This window comes from Plutella xylostella, chromosome 17, assembly GCF_932276165.1.
Source record: "Plutella xylostella chromosome 17, ilPluXylo3.1, whole genome shotgun sequence".
Taxonomy (NCBI): Eukaryota; Metazoa; Arthropoda; class Insecta; order Lepidoptera; family Plutellidae; genus Plutella; species Plutella xylostella.
Window position 1 is genome coordinate 584,138 of NC_063997.1, and position 16,690 is coordinate 600,827.

A 16,690-nucleotide genomic window follows, 5' to 3' on the forward strand; every position below is an offset into this window, starting at 1 on the left:
GGGTAGTAGGGTAGTGTCCCCAAAGCATAGTAAAAATCTGCACCATTTCAAATAAATTTAAATTTGAACGATCTCAAATAGGTAACATTTGAGAAATTCTGAACGATGCAACGTAATGTCAAAAGTAGCACAAAAAAATTGGCTTGTTTTTTATTACAAGGACGATGACAACTTAAAAATAATCTATTGTCATTGGCTTATCTATATCAGATGATCTCTTAATCTACAATGCTATTGGACAAAAGAAAACATGATCCTTTTTTATTCAGCAATGTCCAATTGTGGCCACTGAAAACAGTTGTTTTGATTCCGTCTGCCAATTTTTCCAAATTTTCCAACAAAAAGAAGAGGTTAGAATTTGTAAATACAAGAAAACCTTGAATTTCTGTGACAAAACAACGTTCCATGTTTTTGAATTAAGCGCAATATGTAAACACCTCTACGCAAATCACTGCAAATGGTCCGCCAATGACGCAAACATGTGCAAAGCGGGAAGAAAAACAGATACTAATTCTAAAGCAAAAACATAATGTCGCAACATTCGGCCGCGGTTACGAACGGCTGGGCCATCGACACGACGCCGCCCGTTGACCTACCGAGGTCTAAAGATAAGGAGAACGAAGTAAGTATGACACTCAGACCCCCTGCAAGCTTGTTTGTTCCCAGCGAGCAAGATAATGAGCGTCCTGGGCGACCTCTGACCACTGTTTGCCTTCAAGTGTTTATTTCTGACTTATCGTTATGTAAAAGCCGTGACACCGGGGTACATATCCGATGTAAACTTTTCCATAGGTTCCGTGGGATGTTTCACAATCCACATAGTGTAGTCACTTTTTAGTAAACATACATACAGCTTGGTTCAAACAATTTGGTAGTTCTAAAGTTTTCTGCAAATATACATTTCTACCTTATCAAACTAAAAAACCACCTATTACTTAACTCTTTTAAAGTTTGACAATGCACAAAAGTTTTATTGAAGCCAATAATTAGGAACTACCAAGTTTTTTGGATCGAACTGTATCTAGATGGAGCAGTAACGGTTTATTTATGGTACCTACCATAAATTTTGAAGCTATAGTTAAACTGTGCTAGGACATTTTCACTATTTTTGTAATTATAATGGAATTTGGTACCTAGGTAATACCTGTTGCAAAAAATCCGTAGTCAAGAAAAAAAATAAGTTATTTTAGTAATTAGGTACCCTTTTGCTAACAAATACTCTCACCTGTAGGAATCATAATTATTGCTATATGGGCAACTGATGTTACAGTATACCTACCTACTTACTAGAAAAGTCCGGGATTCAAAACACTTACTTAAGTATGATCCTAAATAGTTATTGTCATACCTCTTCAACTTACCAGTGGGTAAAAATATTAATGAGATTTGCCACTATTGTCATAAATTGGAAAGCATTAGCAAATTTAATTTAAAATCACAAAATTATTTTAATTCATGAAACTTATTTGAAATTATTAATAATTTACTGATGATTTGAATGATTATTTATTTGATAAATATTATTATTTATAAGTAACTCACTCAACCAATTCCTTAATGTGGGAATGCTGGCTACTTTTTATGCCATTGTTCCCGCAGGTAATACTATAAAAAGGGATGCTTGCGGGAAGGACCAGTTTTTAAGTAAAATATACACAACACTATTACCTACTTACATTTTTTACCAGCAAGTTGATACTTTCCTGAGTTATTTCATCTTATTTCATAAATAATAAATTTACTAACTGATTTCTGTGACAAATATAAAAAACCTTCTCTTTTCTGTGTCTCACTAAACTTATCAGTAAACTAGACTTACTATATTCATATTTTATACTTAATAATTATGTAGGAGATAAAACCCTAATCAGTTCCTAAACTTTTATCAGTATTTGGCATATTTGCTAAGGGGCCGTCCATTAATCACGTGAGGCTCAAAGGGGGGGGGGAGGGGATACTGAAAACCTCACGAAACATCACGAGGGGGGAGGGGGGTTCTCGTTAGACATCACGTGTATTAATTTTTTGTCAAAAATTAGGTATTTCTGAACCGATATTTTGGACGGCGCAAAAATGACCGTATGACCTAACATTTTTTCTAGTCAAAAATTGCCTTTACATAGACTTCCAAAAAAAACACGTGATCCAGGGGGGGGGAGGAGGGGTTGGTCCCAAACCTCACCAAATATCACCAGGGGGGAGGGGGAGGTTAAAAAATGAGAAAAACGACCTCACGTGATTAATGGACGGCCCCTAATTAAGAAATGACCTTTTAACTATTTAAGAATAAGATAACTGCATCTGCTCGAGGCATGGTAATAGGGTTGACTCTAATTCAAACTTTTCTCAATATTAATAGTAAATTAGAATGATGATACCAATATTTTAGAATCTTAGCTATTACACGCATTTAAATTGAATAAAGATCCATACTGCATGTATGTTTTCTTTATAACTTAATTTAGTACAAAAGTATACCTACCTGTCTAGAATTCAATTATTATTTTTTTTATCATTATCTATGTACTTGTTGCGGGTAAAAGTACTACCTTCTTACTAAGTTGTCTGCTCATACGACTACATTTAAGTACTTACTTATACATATCCATTCAACTCGTATCAGACAAAGAGAAAAATATTTTCGCCAACTTATCTCAACCCCAGCACACTTACATCAGTAACCAAGGCGACTTATTGACTTATTATTCCCTCCACTATCTTTAATTGCCTCCAGCATTAATAATAAAGACACCCAGCGGTGCCCCTGCGCAGATAACTCCCTCGTTACCCCCCGGCTAGCGACGGAACTAAATAAACTCATTTATATCGTTATCACAGAGGTCCCAGCCTGACCCCGCTTGCCTCACCCGTCTGTTGCTGATACAAAAAACATATAAATTCACTTTATCGCGACCACACTCCTCAGTACCTAATCCGCTGTCCTCCAGTGCACACGTTACTTACTAGCTTCACCTTTTGTTCGAAAGCAGTCTGAATACCCGTCCGTTCATTCTGTACTCATGGCTAAATTTGTGAACTACAGTGACTTCTTATCCCCTTACTAAACGTTTGTGATCCGAGAGAACTGTTGGAACTAGAGTTGGGTGTGTTTCGCCGTCGCGGTCTCCCGGTGGCGTTGCTTCACGGGGTTTCAGTGATTCTTCTACAATTCGCGCTGGCAAGAGCATACATGCATCAATATTCCGAGGAGCTGTTGCAAAAAATGACCATAACCCTCATGTACCGAGTCAACCCGATCTACTACTCAGACTATTCCGATACGATTTAGACCCAAACTTGAAGCTTCATAGGAGAGAAAGCTTCTGCCATTGGCTCTACAATTTCGAACACAAAAAGTTCGGCATCTACTCCAAGGATATTACCTGACGATAACTTCCCTGCAGTCCCCTGTACTAGACTGCAGCAGAATGGATATTGTTGCTAATGTAAGTTTCACCTTTGCTCTTAAAAAAACCAAAAACTCCACCAACAAAAGAATCACCAGCCAGTATCTTTTCCAGCCAGCTGTATCCAACCACACAGTCTTATCAAAAAGCAATTTTTATCATCCTCTTTGCTCGTGTGGCCGAGTTCAAAGTGTATCACCTCCATGTGATAGCATTTGATTGTAACAGTCGTTTCTCTCGGCAGTACCACCCGGTGATCAAGGCGTTTCTGGCCGGTTCCTTCTCTGGAACATTCAGCACCATCCTGTTCCAGCCGCTGGATCTCGTGAAGACCAGGCTGCAGAACCCGGGGCTCAATGTCGCCGCCGCTGTCAAGTGAGTTCCCAATTTAATTAGGAGCATTTGCCGAGTTGCAGAAAGGAATTTTAAGCTAATGTTGGCAATCTATGTCTGTTTCTTTCTGTCCGAGTACTGTCAAAGCAAGGCAAGGTAAGTAAGGTAAAGTAAGCGTAAAGTTCCTTTCTGCACCTCAAAGTAAATGTAATGTTTTAAGTCTTTAATGGTTTGGCGAATTGTGTTGACATCACCCTGTAAACATAAACAGTTAACTTTAAGAATAAAAACCTGCAGGTAAAATAGTTTTTGAATTGGCGCGATTCATCAGTAACTAGCTAGAAGTCTACAACAAATGAACAGTAGCTTTAACAATAACCTTTAGGCACTGGATAACATAGTTACTATATTGGGACACTAGGTGTAAGTAAATAATGTATGACAATACAGTAATCAGCTCTAACAATATTTACTCGCAATATCAGTCTAAGTTTTTAAGGAGTTTAAAGGCCACAGGGTAGACTGTTGCTGTTTGATAAAGAGAAAAGATAAAATTAAATAATGCATCTTCAATTATGAACACTATCCTTTACTTCATTAAGTTCAAAATACAGAGGTCATCACGGGGGAATAATTAATAGGTCAATATAATGCCACATGCATTTCTCCTTAATGTTCTTGTTTGTTTATTGAAACAATGATAAATTACATAATTTGTCTACCATTTATCTGCGAAATAAACGCATGTCTAGGGACTCCTATGAAATTCGTGGGAATGCGAAATAATTATCTAAAGGCTCGCACACATAACTGCGAATTCGCATCGCAAAAACGTCTTCTTCTAGGCAGCAGGTGTTCCATTAGATTAGAGTGTTGCGAGCTCGCATCGCGCCAAATTCGCAGTTTTGTATATAGTTATATAGGCCCTAAGATCTCTTTTCCTTGGTCCTATCTTCTTTTCTCTTTAAGTACAAAATCTAACCCCCTATTCCCCCAACAGCCGAATCCAGCCGGGAATGATCACGATCTTCGCGAACATCGTCCGGCAAGAGCACATCATCGGGCTATGGCGCGGCATGGTCCCGTCCGTGGCCCGCTGTGTGCCCGGAGTCGGCCTGTACTTCTCGTCGCTCCATTGGCTGAAAGGCCAGTTGGGAAAAGGCCGGAATGAGCCGCTTGGGGCGGTTGAAGCGGTCATGTTGGGCGTTGTGGCGAGGACCATGAGTGGGGTCGCGCTTATACCGATGACTGTTATTAAGACCAGGTTGGTTGGGTTTTATTGTTGCTTTTAGAATACCGCCTCGATTGTGGCGAATTCATAGTGCAACCAATACCTATAGCTATATCACGGTCGTATTTGGATGAGGAAGAGCTCCATATTTGGGCTAGGCCTATGTCCAGCAATGGACGATGATAATGAGATTTGCAAATACCATTTTGGCTATGCCATAAAATTCAGTCACATCCATTCTCTGACTAAAGGGTACTGCGCAGTTTTAACAAAACCTGGACTCTCACCTAAATAAATAATTCATCAACTTATCTAGTGAAAGGTGTAAATTAGCACAATGCATACCTAATTCGGACACAAGTGCGTTCCACTAAATGTAAATTATTTTGTCTTCGCAGTAGAAAATGCTAATGTTTTCAATATACTGAATGAATGAAAATATTTATGCTTAGTAGGTACGTCATCTGTTTTGTGTTTCATATTGCGCAGTATGTTTTGGTTTTCCCCTCTTTATTTATTTACCTACGTATTATACCTAGCCTTGTAGATAACTAACTTACCTAGTCCAAAATATGCCTTCACAAGCATCTTACCAATCACAGATAAGGGCTCCCACAAATAAACACGATACAACGCCGACGTAGCGTCACACCGCTCTCTCCCAATGAACACTTACGAGAAGCAGTCATTTTAACGACACGACTTCGAAACTTACAAATACAACAAATATAGTACTGCCTCATTTAATATCAAATACTTTACCATTTAAGCCCTTACGTAGCCTTCATAAATCACCTTTACTAACCCCCAACCCCCACAGATTCGAATCCGGCGTCTACAAGTACCCCAGTCTGACCGGCGCCCTGACTGCCATCTACAAGGCGGAGGGTCTCCGCGGGCTGTCCTGCGGGCTCGGGCCGACGCTCGCGCGCGACGCGCCCTTCTCCGGGCTGTACCTCATGTTCTACACGCAGGCCAAGCAGGTCGCGCCTAAAGGTGAGTGAATGGAACGTGTTGAGTGAATGAATGAAAGTTTTAGCGATTTCTTTCTCTGCTTAACTTCATGCTGCTACCTCACTTAGCTATTCGTATTTATGATTGCATGTTTGTTGTATTTACCAAAAACCAAAACAATAGGCAAATACGGCAATAAGTTTGGCAAATATACTGACCATAACCACACATGGAAGTTTTGGCAAATACGAACAGCCGAGTGAGGTAGCAGAATGAAAACTATCACCTTTGAGCCTGATAGTATACTGTAGTGACAGCTATTATTGCAATAACAAGCCTTATCAGAACTTACCTTTCTATGAGAGTGATAATAATAACACCCTCTACGGTAGTGATGAAACATCGTAAACAGATTGCTGTGGGGGGTAACATGGATAACCTTTAGCAACGTTATACGAAACGTGTTTTACATCATACGGATGTGATCAACATTAAAATCAATAACCATGCGTTGAATTTGTGACCGAAATATTCCTTAGTTCTTTGCTTAAAATGTTGATGAACCGTTTCACCCCGTGAGCATATCTTTTGATGACTTTGCATCTAAAGTTACCATTCACTTACCAATTTTCCGTCCTTCAGTCCTAACCTCCCCTCTCTCACCAGAATGGCTGCAATCCCCGAGCACAGCGAGCTTCGTCCACTTCACGAGCGGCTTGCTAGCGGGCGTGGCGGCGTCTCTGGCGACCCACCCCGCCGACGTGCTGAAGACTCACATGCAGTTGTACCCGGACAAGTTTCCGAACGCGTTCAGCGCCGCTGTTTATGTGCATCAGGTGAGGTTTTAACTGGCCCTGTAGCACGGGGCGCCATTAAGACGTGACAAAAGTTCTCCGTCGCGCTCGCTCTTGAGGCTGCGCGATGTGAGTGAGCGCGATGCAAAACTTTTGTCACGTCTTAAGTGCGCCCCATACTAGCCCTTTTGGTATAGCTCATAACTTAAACAACGTCAAAAAGGTGAGGAAGATTCGCGAAAGAGATATCATGTCGGGGTCACCAGTTTGACCTCAATCACTTTCGGAGCTGTGCAGTTAGATACAGAGATTCACACGTAAAACTGTATAAGTCTATTTTTCGTTTTAGTTATTGATAAAAAAATATAAAGCACCCCCAGTGAACTCTTAAAGAACTATCAAGAAACTTTCCTACAATTATAATTATTACATGATTAGTTGGACCGTCATATCACGCCATGTTCATAACAATAAAAATATTTTATTGTTGCTTCGATAGCAACAGACGTCATGGTCGTATCAGTAAAATTGCCTTGCCTCCTTTTTCTCGGGTCTCTTGACGACTGTTTTTTGTTTTGTTCCCACTGATATCGTCAGTAACTTGGCTGGAATATTGCTATCTCTTGTTTAGAAATACAAGTTTTTATTTCAACATTTATAATCTGAACTAATCGGAGGTTAAGGGAGTTCATTGGTCCTTTTAATTCATTGTAGTTGGCCACCGCTATCAATTAATTCCTTTTGTGTTTAAGCTAAGAAAGCGATAGTAAATTCATTAGGTTTTTAGGTTACTAGCCACCCAGCAAAACTATAAACTTACATATTTATTTATGTTTTAGAAACTGCGTGACATTAGCGTATAATTTAATTTACTAGAACTAATTAACGAAGCGTCCGTGGTCGAGCGGGCCTCAGTGATCGTAACTGATCACTGAGGTTAAGCAACAACTGGCATGGTCAGCCATTGGATGGGTGACCAATTTCAAGTGGTGCTTTTCTGGACGCTTCCGTGCTTCGGACGGCACGTTAAGCCGTGGGTCCCGGTTGCTGCTTCGGCAGCAGTCGTTAAGCCTAGTCAGAGGCCTTCGGGCGGCTTGAAAACATCTGACAGTCGGGTTGCCCACTTACCCGACAACTCTCTCAGCACAAGCTTGCTTGCGTTGGGGTCCACCAACCCGCACTAGGCCAGCGTGGTGGACTAGGCCTAAACCCTTCCTTCATTGGAAGGAGACCCGTGCCCCAGCAGTGGGGACGTGATGGGTCGTGATGAATTAACGTTTAACAAACGGAAATTTATTTAATTACAAACGATGCTAGCGCCCCCCGATGATCGGTTACTATCGGGATACAAAATGACAGAAATTGTTCATTACTGACAGAATGAAATCGCATTCCATCCTAAATCCAAACTTACAGACAGCACACTTTATAGGGTCCGTAGATAAAATTAACCTGCCTGATTTATTAACAATATTTTTTCCATCTTTACAGACCTACGGTGTCCGCGGATACTTCAAAGGAGCGGTCCCGCGCATGTTGCGTAGAACTCTAATGGCGGCCATGGCTTGGACCGTATTCGAGGAGATAACCAGATCTATTGGCTTAAAATGATACAATTTCAGAGATTAGTACCTAACCTGAGCCATGGTTTGATAGTTGGCGAAAACAGTTGGAAGGTTTTGTTACATACAAAGTGGCGCCCTTAGCGGCGGATACTGTAAAACTAATGGATGAAGTTGACAAATGAAAATTTCAATATTTTCACAAACGTAAACTATCAAAGCACAAGGCAAGGGTGTAATTTTGTTTTGCGCACAGTTTAAACTTAGATTTTTAGCCCGTATATTGTTCCTTGTTTAATCATTTGAAATAATTATTTATTTATGGGAATTTATGTATATTAGTTCTGTTTTGCCTTCGTAGGAAATAGGTTTCTGTGTGTAGTTGCTAGTTTTTTAGTTCCTATATGACTTTTGTATTGTTATAATAACCAATAGTTATTGTTTGCACTCTAGTATATGACAGTGCCATTATGTACCTTAGCGTGAAGCTTGTAAAGTCTATAATGTCTTGAAGATTGTTGTTGAAACAACGTGATAAGAAATAATGTTACCTTTAATGGTATCCGATTTTATTTTGTTACTGTTTGACTCAAATTCAACATGTAAGACATAATTGTGATATTTTTATACAAATAAATGCGTTAAATTAATAATTTGTTTTCTAAATCATTATACCCTACTATCACACAAGATAAGACCGAACATAGTTACAAAATGAAGTATATTACATATTTACAAAATTAGGTAAATAAATATTTAGGAAAGGAAATAAACTATCATTATTGAATGAAACAAGTCTAAGAAATGCGTTTGAACATTCAAATACAAAGACTGGCCAATGTGCCTTCACATACCTACACACATAAGAATCTGTCTTGGGGCTAGCACTGTTAAAAATCCATGCCGCAATTTTCCGAGGTCATGACTCAAAGCTGAATCTTCTTTTTATAAATTTTCGATTCACACAAAGAAAACTAACACTATCTTAGACTTGTCCCACACATATTTTCATCTAAACCTGACTATCAAATAAACTCAATGCCCTCATACTTGATATTCTCCACAAACGTATCTTGTAACAAGACGGTCCCGTCAGTTTTGAACACTGTGATGTAGGTGGCGGTCTTGCCTTCGAACTCTGTGGTCTTCAGAGCCACGATGACCTCGTCTCTTGTGCCGGGGACGAATTTGAATGAAGAGAAACCGAACTTTGGTTTGTGTTCTGTGATCTGAAAGGATTGAGGTATTTTTTTAAGAAGTTTGTAGTGTACTTTGAGAATAATGTAGGTACAATAATGTTGCAGGAATTGTTATGTATGTAAGCCGAAAGGGAATATCATTAATAACCATGCGTAATGGATAATTGTAGGTCGTGTGATGATATCCTCACGATGTTCTCCTGTCTTTGGATGTAGGTTACTGTTTCACAGGAAAACAGCTGGAGCAATTTTGATGAATTTTGGTACTGAGGAAGCTGACACCATGGCTTAACATATTGGACCACGGGAAATCTTTTTAAGGCGACGCTGAGCTCGCACACGACAGCTAGTAAGTACTCCACAGAGCCCGTAGGCCACAGCTAGTTTTCCTCACTCCCCTCACCTTAACAGCCTTGACGCTGCTGAAGTAGTTGTCGGCGGTGACGAGGCGGTCGCAGCCGCGCGCTTCATCCAGCGTCTCGTTGTACGAGGCGGAGCTGCAGCGGCGAGGGAGGAAGTGCCATCTGTGGAGGGAATAATGTGTGGCCATTAGTATATTGTACAGTAGTTCACTCCCTGAGGTGTGCGCGGCGAGGCGGGGGGGGGGGAGTGTGACAGAGAAGTGACAGAGACAGATATACAGATAGAGAAGTGTCAGAGACAGAGCTAGGCGGTTACAGCCGCGCGCCTCGTCCAGCGTCTCGTTGTAGGAGGCCGAGCTGCAGCGGCGAGGGAGAAAGTGCCATCTGTGTAGGGAATAATGTGTGGCCATTAGTATATTGTGCAGTAGTGCACTCCCTGAGGTGTGCGCGGTGAGGCGGGGGGCGAGTGTGACACAGACAGAGATACAGATAGAGACGTGACAGAGACAGAGCTAGGCGGTCGCAGCCGCGCGCCTCGTCCAGAGTCTCGTTGTACGAGGCCGAGCTGCAGCGGCGAGGGAGGAAGTGCCATCTGTGGACGGTATACAGTAGAGATGCCACGAATATTCGGCAACTATTCGGTATTCGGCCAGTTTTTTCAGTATTCGGTATTCGGCCGAATAGTGCGTACTATTCGGGCCGAATACCGAATAGTAAATCATGTAAAAAATTACTTGTTATTTTAATCAAAATTGTGTATTTATTTCCAAATCACAACATTTTAGTACTTAAAATTAATCAGTAGTAAGTTGTGCTGGATAAAAACGAGCATTTCAGCATTTGGTAGCCCACGATTGCGCTTTTCATTGTAACCATCCTCAGAAAATAACCTCTCACTATAAACGCTACTTCCAGGTGAAGAAAGATAAGTTGTTATTGCAAATTTCAAAAAGTTCGGGTATTGTTTTTTGTTTGCTGACCACCACTTGTAAGGATCGTACATCCAATCTAGGCGAACTATTATCAAATAAAAATTCAACTCGTTTGCCACAGCATTCTGCCTCCTAATAATTAGCATTTCTCATATAATCTGTAGCGACTTCTTCAAAGCAGTTCCAGGAACAAAAAAAACAGGTTGTAGCGCCGAATATTCGGCGGCCGAATATTCGGCGCTTCGGCCGGCAGCGTCGCCGAATATTCGGTATTCGGTATTCGGCCAATTCACTATTCGTGGCAACACTAGTATACAGGGTGTTGCAAAAAGGTTAAAGCCGAAACCTACGTGTGCAGCATGTTATATCTAAGCCCGGAAATGAAATAATCAGAATGTCAAAATTCGCGAAAAAATTATCATTGTCCATAGAAACTTTGTTAGCCACATGACTTTTTACAATGGAGAATGTTATTTTTTCGCGAATTTTGATATTCTGATTGTAGTGTGGCCATTCCATTAGAGCTATGCAGCTATGCACGCCCTGAGGTATGCGCGGCGTGGGGGCGGGGCCGCCACGAGTGTGACAGAGACACAGATAGAGGCGTGACAGTGACGGAGATAGAGACGTGACAGAGACAGATCGCTTCGATCGTCAATTTCGAGAGTGTCTCCCAGACCCAATAATCTGACAAAAGTTCTGACTGGCTTATCCATCACGGTGACGAAGTATAGTTCAGCTGTTGTATTTGTCACCGACACGCTAAGCTAAGATGAACTTGGGTTGTTCTATCTATATTCTGTTCAGTTTTACTATCTACTATCCTACCCCTACCCTGCCTTAATCAGGCCAATGTCCAACAGTGGCACAACCCCACTAATGCCTCACCTCTCAGTGGCGGCGGACCACACGGCGGACTCGTGCGTCATGTAGCCGGGCCACTGGATGCCGACGGCGCCGCGCACCGCCTTGTACTGGTTGATCCAGCTCAGGTGCTGCACCTGTCAGGAAGTAAGGAGGTTGGTTTAGAGACTTTATGGTGAGAAATAGTGGTGGCAATGTGAAGAGGGTGGCTTTCATTTTGGTGTTCAACCTTTTTGATCATGATTAATTTGATCAGAAGCGAAAAATAATAGTGTTAATGATATTTGGGTACCCCAAGATCTTTAAGATAGCCATGAGTAGGTGAATGAACACAAGTGAAGTAAAACAGTGTAATAATTATCTATGTTATACATAGTTTAAATGCAATCTTAGCATTTGTGTAGCAGAGCAGACAGGGGCAGGGGGCATAATATTTGATATTAGAATACTGCAGTTACATTATCAACACTTTCTTGCCAAATACCTACATAAATATTTACAATTTAAATAACTTACCTCCCCATTAACATTGATAGTCTTGATCCACATGGGGTCGTAGCTCTGGAAGTCTCCTCCAGCAGTTGTCCACTCCTTGCCCATGGACCCGACGTACAAGACCTCGTCCTTAACGGTGGCCCACTCCGACTTGAAGCCTTTCTCCACCTTCCCGTTCCCGTCCGTCAGGATCACCCACGGTATCATCTTGTTGTTTAAGATCTCAAATACCTGGAATTTTCACAGATAATGCATGATTAAAGAAGGGCTACAGCCTTTATTTAAGTTGTTGTGTAGTATCTGCCAAAAAAACAGATATTACTGTTGGAATGAAAATGGCAGTTGGTATGTACTATCTAGATAGATATCATAATTAAAGAATAACTTGCAAGATAAGAGAGTTATCAAAATGTAACTTACCATGCCTGACCTATCATCAAAGGTCAACAACCTGCCATCAAACACAATCAGTTCAGACAACTCCATGCCTCTACCCTTATGGGAATATGTTGAAGTCAATAACACGGGAGGGTTCGTGTCCCACGAGACCACCGCATAGTTCTTCCCCGCATGGTAACTTAAATATCCTTTTTTAAAGTAACTGTTAAATGTATAAGAGTTCACTTTACTCTTTGAGTCTGTATCTAGATCGGCGACTAAGCCAATCTTTAGCGTCACTATATCGTTGGACACTATAGGAGCACTGAGGGGATATGTAGCGTTGTACGGACGGAGGGCCTGCGACCACCGGTGCTCGGGGTAGTGCCCACTGAGCCCCGTCCACCAGTTGTAGTAGAACAAGAATAGGAGGAAGGCACCGACTATTATCATAAGCAGGACGAACTGCGGCTGCACCCTCACGGCGTTGCCGACCCGGTAGGTGGCGGGCGTCCGCAGCGCCTTGCGCCAGTCCCGGAGGGTTCCCTTCATGTTGCGGTCGTCAATGTCGTACTCATACATAACGCAATGATAATCTCATAATTCACACACACAACATTCACACTGGACTAGACACGAGCTGGAATGATAACGTGGTCATTTGCCTCGCAAGCTACTTCATAATCTTGATGGCACTGATTTATGAGTGTCTGAAATTAGTTCACTTTTAGTGTGTAAGCTTATCGCTTACAAATAAATACGTTCTGTTTGATTGGTAAGAGATTAAATACGTATACATTTTTGTAAACCCAAAATCCCGATTCGTCCGCCAGATTGTTCGTCGGGAGGGTGTGACACTGACAGATAGCTTGTCATTGATTGTCAAATACAGCTGGGGGTGCGTTCAGAAAATTTCTAAATTAATCTATTTAATAGATTAATTAGTAAAAAACAAACTAAAATTATGGTTTTCCTTAATAATTCCTGCAAAGAACCGTACAAATAAGATTTATTTATAGAAAAAATATATATATAAAAAACAAACATTGAAATGGTTATAAAGAAAATAATTTTCATGTTTCAAAACGAATTTACTATGTTTATTCTACTCAACACTAGATGTCGCTAAACAGTAGTAAAATCTGGTTCTACCTTTTTTGGCATAAGATTTATTTGCCTAATCTCGTATTGCATAGTAACGTTTGGTCAAAGTCTCGTTACGCCGAAAATCGTATGGCATAAATCTCGTTTAGTAAAAAGTTATTTCGCATAACATTGTTTAGCCTAACAATGATATGGCCAAATCTTGAATAGCCTAATAATGCTATGGCATAGGTTTATACAAAGTAATAATATTCGTTTGGCTTTAACTTTGACGGAGCGTCTCCCTACATAGCGCAAACTGGTGCCTTGTATTGTTTCCGCTGTTTGGAAAACGCTCCGCTCCGCTTCGCTGCGCTCCGCTTTGGTTTTGATGAACATGTGCACCTAACACGCTCCTCCTCGCTTTGCTCGTCGTCGCACCTATTTTTAGGTTTCGATCTCATGGGGTTTGTAATAATTATATTGGCCGTTAACTTTCGATTTTTTTATCATACAATATCGTGATTTTCGGGATGTAGGAGGAATATACCACAATTTGTACATTTATTACATACTTAATATATTATTTATTAAGATAACATTAGGAGAAACAAGATTATACATAGGTATAGACGAACATAAATTTGAGCAAACGAAACTTAGGTGTTTAAAGATTGTGCCTAAAGAGTTTTAGACGAAACGAGCCTTATGCCACATAAGTCTTGGCAAAGTGATGGTTCGGCCAAAAAAGTTTAGACCATACAAGTTATGCGAAATGAGTTTTGGTCAATAAAGATTATGCGAGATGAGCGGAACCCGTAAAATCTATAGGCTTGATGTATCTACTGGACAGTAGATATCTCTAGCTTACCTACATATTTTACTGTTTGTCACCATTTACCATCATGTCCCATTAGGTATTTATTTAATTTCAATAATACGTGTGATGTTAATATACTTAGGTAGGTACCTACCTAATTACCAGGTGTCGTACAAAGAAATTAAAGAACTGCCTTGTGATACTTAATTAGGTACTTAGGTCTATAATATAGCTTGATTCGTAATAAGTATAATAAACTAAATAAAATACTTTCCCATAGAATGTAATATTCTAGGTAAGTACTTAAATAAGTTAAGCTAATCTTGGATAAAAATGTAAGTAAGTAGTTAATAAGTAAATAAATATAGGATACCAATATAAGTAGGTAATATGAAATAATCTTATGAAAGCTACCGAATAAGATCACAGAGCCAACCCATATCTTAGTCCTACTACGAAAATTAATAACGATCAATTGAATTAATTACTTAATAATATTGCGAATTGCTTTCACTACGAGTAAGTAATAGATAGTTAATTTAAAGGCTATTACATTTCCGGAGCGCAAAAAACCTATCTAATTGAAACCCAATCGTTTCGCGAGCATTGCAAATATCTTTTGAGTTCTTTTTTTGACTCTAGATGATCGAGACTTCCGGGACAAAGGTAGAAATTTGTGAAACTATAGCATTAATTTGATAATTTACAGACTATTATGCATTCGCTAAATATTTTCGATGGCTATTTATTCTTTGTATGGGTATTAGAGATGTATTAGGTAGGTATGTACAAGCCTATACACAATACAAGACCAATACTTAAATAAGTATTTAATAAATGAGGGTACATCCGAGTCGGCGTTGTTCTATGTATAACACATAACACTATTTATAAACAACATGATGTTATTAGATACTTCTCGTAAAACGAAAAGATACTGCCACAGATAAATTAAAAAAGAAACGTCATAACAAACCTGAAATATTATTAGGGAAATGGCAATTTTCACGAACAGCCTTTGGTATTTGGAATTTTTTGCTTTCGCTATAATTTTGATTGGATTTTTCTTGTACGTGGTTTATTTAGGGGCTAACTCCCCTCCCTACAACACTCGGTACGACATGAAAAGAAAGTAAGTGAGCTTTTCTACCTTTACTTTGATCAACAATGTTCGTATATTTTTTTCGCTTTCCAAGACTTAGTTATACCAACTTGAAAATTATGTACTTTTGCTTAAGCTTATACATTAACCTATGTATTACTTTCGTGTTGTATTGTTTGTCACCGTGTTGAGCAGATTGGTCAGTCAGATAAGCATTGGCTGTGAACGACGTAGGGCTGCATCCGACGACTAAGACCTTGTCGCCACAATACTGTTGTTTCTATAGTATTTTTATGGACATTTCAACGAGCGTTATGTCGCTAGCCGCCAATTCTATCCCTTATAAATACGGCCATACGGCGATTCTGCTGCAACCTGATGGCGTTTGCCGCCGATCATGACTGTGTGTAATGATGTGTGTGAAATGTGTCTCTATGATTCAGATACCTCTTTGACGGAACATGGCTAGCGCAGTGAAAAAGCATTGTATTGAATAGAACAAGTTCTCATGTCTGATCAACGAAATCGACAAAATATAGATACGAGTATCAGGTAAGTTTCCCTGGTGGAAATTAGAAGGGTGATAGAGTTTACATGGTCCCATGTAGTTGTAGGTATTATCGTTCCAGCTTCTTTCTTCTTCACGCCATGTATTATTATTACTTTTCAAGGAAGTATTTACGAAAATGTTTAATTTCTCTTGGGTTTCAATAAAATGATTACTATAATTCTGTAGTTACCTAGATATTATCATGTAAGTACATAATTCTCCAGTCATCAAGTATCATCCGATACTTCTTTTGCAATAAAGGTAACAAACTTTTTTTTCAAGGAATCCAGAAGATGTGATTAAACTTCAGAAGCTGAAAGTAAAAGTGGACACCCGGCCATTCTATTGTGACCCTAGCTGCATATGGTTTTTAAGACTATTCTTCAGTATAGCTACCATTGCCGTGTGTTATTTTTTCGCTTACACTTTCATCACACATACAAAGTTACGATTTGGACTATTTATTCCTTGAGTGGCTGAAAATTTATTCATATAGGTACAGATAAAACCTAATTGCGCATTTTATTAGATGCGAAATGTGTTTGCAAAAATTTTAACGATGTTTATATGAAAATAAATATAATATGTAATATATTTTTGTTTATATAATTTAATTGTAATTCT

The 16,690-nt window shown here is 39.7% G+C and overlaps 2 protein-coding genes and 1 long non-coding RNA gene across 6 annotated transcripts; 2 read left to right on the forward strand and 1 right to left on the reverse strand.

Annotated features, from left to right (window-relative positions):
* The first annotated feature begins 290 nt into the window (after positions 1 to 290).
* LOC105398480 (mitochondrial glycine transporter B) lies at positions 291 to 8,931 on the forward strand. 2 transcript variants are annotated; one of them, XM_011570591.3, is made up of 6 exons: positions 291 to 622; positions 3,652 to 3,782; positions 4,741 to 5,004; positions 5,792 to 5,967; positions 6,592 to 6,761; positions 8,211 to 8,931. In XM_011570591.3, exons 1-6 carry the CDS (start codon positions 530 to 532, stop codon positions 8,328 to 8,330), a joined length of 954 nt encoding a protein of 317 aa, XP_011568893.1. In that variant the 5' UTR covers positions 291 to 529; the 3' UTR covers positions 8,331 to 8,931. The 2 variants fall into 2 exon arrangements, with proteins under 2 accessions (XP_011568893.1, XP_011568895.1); XM_011570593.3 differs by lacking the exon at positions 291 to 622 and adding an exon at positions 2,624 to 3,446.
* LOC105398481 (apyrase) lies at positions 8,817 to 13,376 on the reverse strand. 3 transcript variants are annotated; one of them, XM_048626758.1, is made up of 6 exons: positions 12,554 to 13,376; positions 12,155 to 12,364; positions 11,663 to 11,775; positions 10,377 to 10,434; positions 9,884 to 9,946; positions 8,817 to 9,510 (listed from the first exon to the last, which is right to left on the reverse strand). In XM_048626758.1, the coding sequence occupies exons 1-6, from the start codon at positions 13,091 to 13,093 to the stop codon at positions 9,307 to 9,309; spliced, it is 1,188 nt and encodes a 395-aa protein (XP_048482715.1). In that variant the 5' UTR covers positions 13,094 to 13,376; the 3' UTR covers positions 8,817 to 9,306. The 3 variants fall into 3 exon arrangements, with proteins under 3 accessions (XP_048482715.1, XP_048482716.1, XP_048482714.1); XM_048626759.1 differs by having other exon boundaries at positions 9,884 to 9,941; positions 10,372 to 10,434; XM_048626757.1 differs by lacking the exon at positions 10,377 to 10,434 and having other exon boundaries at positions 9,884 to 10,004.
* A 2,021-nt stretch (positions 13,377 to 15,397) lies between these two features.
* On the forward strand, positions 15,398 to 16,660 carry LOC105398482. Its single transcript, XR_961221.3, has 3 exons — positions 15,398 to 15,546; positions 15,960 to 16,068; positions 16,349 to 16,660. It is a non-coding gene; the product is annotated as an uncharacterized LOC105398482 (long non-coding RNA).
* Positions 16,661 to 16,690: the final 30 nt, after the last annotated feature.

Bases quoted from the DNA above. Each gene is read 5' to 3' on its own strand.
- LOC105398481 (XM_048626757.1), bottom strand. From the start codon at position 13,093: ATGTATGAGTACGACATTGACGACCGCAACATGAAGGGAACCCTCCGG. The intron at 12,365-12,553 runs GTAAGTTACATT...TGAAAATTCCAG, and splicing joins TTGATGATAGGTCAGGCATG to GTATTTGAGATCTTAAACAA. The intron at 9,511-9,883 runs GTGAGGGGAGTG...CAATCCTTTCAG, and splicing joins GCAGCGTCAAGGCTGTTAAG to ATCACAGAACACAAACCAAA.
- LOC105398480 (XM_011570591.3), top strand. From the start codon at position 530: ATGTCGCAACATTCGGCCGCGGTTACGAACGGCTGGGCCATCGACACG. The intron at 623-3,651 runs GTAAGTATGACA...TTCTCTCGGCAG, and splicing joins CTAAAGATAAGGAGAACGAA to TACCACCCGGTGATCAAGGC. The intron at 5,005-5,791 runs GTTGGTTGGGTT...CAACCCCCACAG, and splicing joins ATGACTGTTATTAAGACCAG to ATTCGAATCCGGCGTCTACA.